Source organism: Peromyscus leucopus, chromosome 8b (assembly GCF_004664715.2).
Source record: "Peromyscus leucopus breed LL Stock chromosome 8b, UCI_PerLeu_2.1, whole genome shotgun sequence".
Taxonomy (NCBI): domain Eukaryota; kingdom Metazoa; phylum Chordata; class Mammalia; order Rodentia; family Cricetidae; genus Peromyscus; species Peromyscus leucopus.
The window spans coordinates 40758020-40765540 of record NC_051086.1 but is presented as its reverse complement, the minus strand read 5'-3'; the positions used below and the strand labels follow the sequence as shown (position 1 = coordinate 40765540).

Genomic DNA, 7521 nt, shown 5'->3' with positions numbered 1-7521 from the left:
TGTTTTCTGTTACACTCTATCATATAAGCCAAATGTATGATAACCATAAATGGAACAAAGACAGCAGCCAGCGTGTGAGTACTCTCAGCAGAGCAGCACAAAGCCAAGGCATGCCATGGGTATGTGAATTAAAAAAAAAAATCGGGCTACAGAGATGGCTCAGAGGTTAATAGCACTGGGTGCTATTGAGAGGTCCTGAGTTCAATTCCCAGCAACCATATGGTGGCTCACAATCGTCTGAGATTTGGTGTGAACTTCTGGCATGCAGGCAGAACATTGCATACATAATAAAAAAAAATCATTTCTTCCATGCATAGTAATACACACCATTAATCCTAGCTCTCAAGAGGCAGAGGCAGGAGGAATTCTGACTGAGTTCAAGGCCAGACTGTTCTACAGAGTTCCAGGACAGCCGTATCATCAATAAGACACGCTGGCTGTGACAAAACTGCCACTCAGCATAAAATTCCAGACGCCTCTGTTTTCCCAACAAGGGTCACAAAGTCTAAAAGTCATCACAGCCTGGCCGGGGTGCTTCAGGAACACCCTAAGCCATCTTTCCAGTCCCCAGTGTCCTGAAGACACTAACATCGCCTAAGTCACAAGCAGCTGTCTCATTTCCCCGTCATTACGGCCTTCCTCAGAATCCCCACAGCCCTCCAAAAAAACTCTTTTCTTAAGTAGAGTTTTAGCATCATCAGTTACTATGTCAAGGAAATAGTTTTGGAGGTAGAAACTCTTTCTAAAGTAAAGGCCAGTGGCTATGAGTCCGCCGGTGACAGCAAAAATTTTCTCCAGATATTTCACCAGTTTTTCCCCCACAGGCTCGTCCATCTCACTAGACAGCAAATGTGGTGACTGAATGCTGGACAAAAGCTTCTCCACAGGGAGGGACAACTCCCTGGCCATGTTTTCCAGTGAGTTGTCATCCAGCCCAAAGCAAGACCTGTAGTAGTTCAGGGTCTTCTCCAGGTCCTCGATGTCGTCCTTGAAGAAAGACATCATAGGGATGGTAGCCAATGCTCCAGACTTCAGAGCCTCCAGCCAGATCTTCTGCTTCAGGACATCTTTCCTGCGATCAATAGCAGCCTCGGTTACATTAGGCATGCACTGCATGAACATGTGACGCTTTTGTGCCGGCAGCTCTTTCAAAAGGGTGGACTCCAAGCAAGGAAAATCAAACTGTGCTACCTCAATGCTGGAGACTAAGAAGACTCGAGAGGAGTCTACATTGGCCTTTTGGAGCTTCTCCACACAGTTTTTTCGGATATCCTCCAGGATTTTTTCCTTATTATAGGTCTTGGGTCTACATTTTTCTCATTCCACAAATCACTATCAATTTTTGTTCGAACAAAATAGAAATTCTTTTTCATTCTTGCAATTGCTTTGGCCAGCTGGGCATCATTCTCTCTAAAGCGAGTGGCTGAGACGATAACAAAAAAGTCATACTCCTGGAACTTCATTTCCTTCAGGTATTTTTCTGGCTTAAAGGTAGTTGTCCCCACCCCAGGGAGATCCCAGATGGTCACATTAGGGAACTTAGAGTGGGTATAAGGCTGTCTATTCATTGTGGTCTCCACTACTCCATTTCTAGCTGATTCCATCTCTTCGTGTCCTATGCCCCGCAGTGCATTGATGAATGTGGACTTCCCTGCCCCGGTCTCCCCTGTCACAGCGATGCTCAGAGGGGCTTTCTCAATGTCTGCCAAAGCAGCGGTGATGGTGGAAATTGTCTTCTGTATGTCCCCTTCCTGCACAAACGACTGAATTGAATTGATGGTCTCCTCAGAAATGATCTTACTTTCCATCTTGAAAGTTTTGAAAAATGCGTTAAAGCTGGAGGCCATACTGTGGTCCTTTGCATCAGGTGTGGAAGAAGACTGACCCATGGCTGTGGGCAGCGAAAGACACTGGAGGGAAGACAGAAGTGGGAAAGAAGGTCAAAGGTCAGCACGACATGGAAGGACTCAACTCTGCCCTTCAGGCAGAAGCTGCTTTCCAAACTCACACTAGGACTGGGAGGAGCATTGCCCTGCTCTGTTCTTGGATGTTTCTAGGACTTGGCTGCTTTGCTTCCCCAAGAGATTGTTCATTAATTTCAAGATCTGATTTCTCAATCCAAACTTTTTAGCCTATGTTATTTTTCATCTTGTTTCATTTTTAGTATTTTGAAAAAAAAAAAAAAAGGTTTGGACACCACACCATCTAATAAGCAAAAGGAGAAAGGGCCCCACACTGCAGACCATTTGTGGTGTGACAGGTCCTGACTTTGAGACACCCTGGAGAGCGAGAGTGTAACACAGAGGCACAGTGTTTGCGTAGCTTGCACCTGGCCCTGGGTTCAATCACCTCTACCCCATACACACAAAAATCAAGACTTAGCATAAAGTTATAAGACAGTAAGAGAGTATGGGGTTGCTGAGAGAGTAAACAAACAGAACCACGTAAAATAGAGTCCAGCTGGAGAAATGACAGCAGTTAAGGGCACTTGCTGCTCTTACATGGAACCAAGTTCAATTCCCGGTCCCCCGATCAGGGGGCTCAGAACCACATATAACCAGGAGGTCAGGTGCCCTCTTCTGGAGTCTGAGGTCACCTGCACACACATGCATATACATACCCACATGAAGACAAACACACATATACATAAATAAAAATAAAATAAATCCTACCAATGAACCCCACTACTTCTCTATAAAAGACAAATATTATCAGAAGACTGACAAAATAATCACAGATAAGAGAAAGTACTTACAAAGTCACAGTCAATAAAAGATTGTGACCCAAAAATGTATACATAACTCTTGAAACTGAGCAACAAGAAAAAATAGCATTAAAAATGCACCAAAGGGCTGGAGAGATGGCTCAGTGGTTAAGAGCACTGGCTGTTCTTCCAGAGGCCCTGAGTTCAATTCCCAGCAACCACATGGTTGACAACCATCTGTAATGAGATCTGGCACCTTCTTCTGGCATGCATGCCGAACACTGTATACATAATAAATAAATAAATAAATAAATCTTTTTTAAAAAATGCATCAAAAAAGCTAGACGTTGGTGGCACCCACCTTTAAATCTCAGCACTCAGAGGCAGAAGCAGGATCTTTAAGTTCAAGGCCAGCCTGGTCTACATAATGAGTTCCAAGGTATAGTCCTTGTCTCAAAACACCAAAAGTAGTTGTAGCTGAGCGCTCACTAGCGAGCACCTCACCCCTGAGATCTGGAGCGCCAGTGCTGGTGGAGCCGTCACCATGCCTCTGGCTAGAGATCTATTATACCCTTCCTTGGAAGACGAAAGGAAAAAACATAAGAAACGGCTGGTTCAGAGCCCAAATTCTTACTTCATGGATTTGAAATGTCCAGGTTGCTACAAGATTACTACAGTTTTCAGCCACGCTCAGACAGTGGTTCTCTGCGTAGGTTGTTCAACAGTGTTGTGCCAGCCCACAGGAGGAAAAGCCAGGCTCACAGAAGGCTGTTCATTTAGAAGAAAGCAACCCTAATCACCTATACAAGTTCCTGAGTTTGTGTTTTTCACAGAAAGCCTTATCAAGTTCAGTGACTCTACCAAGACAATGTAACTGTGTTTGATTTTATAAAGTATACAACAGTGATCTCCTATTTTGGTGTCAGTTTTTCAATAAAGTTTTAATTATGGAAAAAAAAAACACCAAAAGTAAAATAAAAAGGAAAAAGGAAAATGGAACACTCACTTCAGAAGACAGCGTGGCACTTTCTTTAGCACTAAACACAGTCAACATGTGTGTTCCTGTACATTTTCATGTTTGTTGCCACCAAAATATGCACATGGAGGTTTCCACAGGGTTTATTCATAATTACAAACCTTGTAAATAGCTAGGATGCCCTTTGGCAAGTGAATGAACTAATAAGACAGGAATCCTCAAGACAACAATGTACTATTCAGAAGTTCAAGAGCTGAACTCTGAGGCCATGAAAAGACTAAGTGGAAAAAGCCACCTCTAAAGGCTACATGACTCTGCAGCACATCACACATGCCTGGTGACCTTCCAGATAAGGCAAAGTTATGGGAAAATCAAGTCAGTGGTTGCCACTTGTTGTGGGAGCCTGAGTGAAAAGTCAACACAAAGGGTTGTGGGCAATGAAAATACTCAGTGTGACGCCATAACTGGGTGTGTGCTGAGATGCATCTTGGATGAATACAACCTGGAGGTAACTCTCACAGAGTCTCTGGACCTTGTCTGACCACAGCCTATCAGTGACAGTTCACCATTCTGGTGGGGATGCTGGTGATGGGGGAGCCCATGCATGTGTAGGGACAGCTATCTATGCGGCAGACAATGCATATGTAGATATAGCAGTCTGTGAGAAGTCACCACCTATCTCTTGATTTCTCTGTGGAGCTAAAACTTCTCTTAAAAAGAATCTTGGGGTTGGGGATTAAGCTCAGTAGTAGAGTGCCTGCCTAGCAAGCGCAAGGCCTGGGTTAGGTCCTCAGCTCTGGAAATAGAAAGAAAGAGAGAGAGAGAGAGAGAGAGAGAGAGAGAGAGAGAGAGAGAGAGGAGAGAGAGAGAGAGAGAGAGAAAGAAAAAGAAAAAAGAAAGAAAGAAAAAAAGAAAGAAAGAAAGAAAGAAAGAAAAGAAAGAAAAAAGTAAAATATTTATTTAAAAAAAAAAAGCAAAACCTAAAGAAGAAGAAGCAAACCCTGTGGGGTATGCAATGCCATCCCTTTACATGCCACTTTCTTTTGTGTAAGTGTGGGTGGGGTGCACAAGCAGAGGTTAACATGTAAAGTAACTTGTGAGAGTCAGTCCTCTCTCGCCACCACGCAGGGCCTGGAGATAGAGTTCAGGTCATCAGGCTTGGTGTCCAGTGTCTTTACCTACTGCGTCATCTCACCCCTCAGTGGGATTTTCTAAGAGGCCGGCCACTGAGCTGAGCCCACTCCTCACCCATCCCCACCTTGTGTAGGAAGAATCCAAACATCCCAGCATGATAGTCACCTGGGGACTGACTCCTGAAGAACGTGTCACAGGAGCAGAGACAGTCTGGATGACACAAGAGTAGGGGTTGAAGAGGCCATTGTCAGTCTCACCAAGAAGATCCCTCTGTCACTTTGGAACTGCCACGACCTCTCAGGTCACAGAAGACTTTTGACCCAGGACACAAGAAGAAATCAAATGTCCAGGACTAAACCTAATGGATGGGCTGCAAAACCTCTACCCTGAACCTCAAAGAGAAGGGGTAAAATTGCTAGATCAGGAATCCAAGTCACCACCACTCAGGACAGGTGTTGGGGCAGAGGGCAGGCTGAAGAAAGTTCTTTGGCTACAGTGAGGGCGTAGGCCCTTCCACTGGGGCCTCCCTGGAGGCTGCTTATTACAGGAGGGCTAGAAAAGGCGGGTATACAAGTTCTGGCTTGGTATGTGTATGACCGGAGATGGCAAGAAATCTCCTTGACACAACTAGAGACATCTGTCTTGTCACTGGGTAGGTAAGGAAAATATCAGCCAGTATGAGTATGTGTGACGGTCCAGCATGAATATCCACACACATACTCCTGAGTGGACACAGGGACACAGGACACACGGACACACACACACACACACACACACACACACACACACACACACACCCCAGATGGGGAATTCTTAAGCATCCAATAAGTGTAGACAGCAGCAACTGTCCCACCCAGCATCTCTGTGAATATGTGCTAAGTGTTAGGATGAGCAAGTCTGAGGACCAAAGAGGTGGACCCTCAGAACCTTGTCTTCTAAGTGTTGGAGTGCATCTAACAAGTCAGGGCAAAATGAGAGGGAATGTAAGGAGCGGGTCCTATGAAGCTTGTGTGCCTCTGTACACATTCTTCCACTGTGTTCTAACAACCCTGTAAACACAGTGTAATGACTTCCACCTTAAAAGTAAGCACTTTTTTGGAGCGTTCTAAGGATTGAAACCACAGCCTTGTGCATGTTGGGCAGGTACCCTACCACTGAGCCTCATCCCCAACCCCCTCCACCTTAAGATTAACCATCAAAGAAACAGACATTGAGAGACATGAAGGAGGGGAGTCCTACTGTTCCCAAAGATCTGAGCTGGGTTTCAAGGTGGAAGTTCTGAAGACAGAGTTCTTTGCAGAGGCCAAGGCTAAGCCCACAGTTTGATGGAGAAATCAGAGTTCAGGAAGACACATGAACTCTTGAGTTTGTGGTTAGCTAATGTTCCTTGTCTTCCAGGTCAACAGTGTTTAGATATTGGATAGGAGATCAGAAGATATCTAAGATAGCCAGATGTTCTCTGGTATATAGTCCCCATCCTTCAATACCTCTGTCTTTTCCATAGCCTGGATATGAATGCTCTCTAAAAATATTACAGATATTCAGTTCTCTGAATGACTCTCAGCTGTCTTCCACCCATCCTGCCCCTCGGCCTAACTCCGTGGCACCTCAACCACATCAGGCATGCAGGCTGTTCTCATGCCTCAGACCTACAGCCCACAATCCTATCTGTAGACCTGCATTAGTTAAAAATATATCCTTCTCACTCACCAGCTCCCCTGAGAAAAAGAGCTTTCTGGTGGCAGGGTTGAGCTCCGAACCTTCCCACTGGCAGAGCCAAGGAGAGTGGGTCCAGGGAAGGGCGTCCCACAGCGTCGGGCACACCAAACGCACCCAGACCTGCGTAGATCGGACTTCACTCAGAAATCCAAGTGTGCTGCATTTGTATGCAAGCTGCAGAGGAGGCGGAGCTGTGCATGAAGAGCTCTGAGGTTTACCCCAGCTGCTGCCCTGCCCTCACAGGAATCCAGTCAACTAAGGTCAACAATGCAGAGCAGGAACTTCGAGGAACATGAAAATGAAAGTTGTTCTTCCCATAACGTGACAATTTCTAGGCATAGAAACTGAAAGCCCACAGGGCCATAGAGTTGGCTCAGCCTGCTTTGGGCATGGTGAGGAGGGCAAGGGGCAGGAATCTGGGCAGGAGGGTGCCGTGACTGAGGAAGGGTCATGTCATCTAGACCCCAGGCTGTATTTATGCTGTCCAAGAGCTGAACCAGAACTCAGAGCCCACAAACCACCCATGGCCTTGCTCCACCCCCTGCACAACCAGTCTCTGTGGGGATGATAAAATAATGTGTTTACTTTAAGCCCCTGTCCTGGGGGCAGACTTGCCAAAACTCTCTGAGTTCCTCCTTAACTCACTCTGGACTCTCAGCAAATCTTGAGGTCCCACATAGGAAGAAAAAAATGAAAGTTTGCTCAGGCTCAGCAATTTGCTAGAATAGCTCTCAGGACTCGAGAGAGTGTTAGATTTACAACTTTTGTTTTATTGCAAAGAGATCACATTGGGCCGTTGTAGGAGGGAGTACTGAGCATGCCTGCCCTCCGCCCTGGGAATCAGGGTACATCCTCCTCCAGGCATATTGGTACAGTCATCACTCTTGAGGCCACAGAGCTTTGTAATCCAAGGACTGTGTCTTCTGCCTCTCGGTCCCTCCCCTACACAGGTGACACTGGGAGAGGAACTGTCAGAGTGACTAAAAGC

At 45.8% G+C, this 7521-nt stretch overlaps 2 protein-coding genes across 2 annotated transcripts; one reads left to right on the top strand and one right to left on the bottom strand.

Moving 5' to 3' along the window:
• Positions 1–338: 338 nt before the first annotated feature.
• LOC114688611 (T-cell-specific guanine nucleotide triphosphate-binding protein 2-like) lies at positions 339–6750 on the bottom strand. Its single transcript, XM_028863178.2, is given in 3 exon segments — positions 339–1316; positions 1319–1910; positions 6525–6750. Coding segments are annotated over 2 exon segments (1293 nt in total). The 5' UTR covers positions 1890–1910; positions 6525–6750; the 3' UTR covers positions 339–594.
• Positions 3225–3654, top strand: LOC114688612 (40S ribosomal protein S27-like). Its single transcript, XM_037200896.1, has one exon. The coding sequence runs from the start codon at positions 3249–3251 to the stop codon at positions 3498–3500; it is 252 nt and encodes an 83-aa protein (XP_037056791.1). The 5' UTR covers positions 3225–3248; the 3' UTR covers positions 3501–3654.
• Positions 6751–7521: the final 771 nt, after the last annotated feature.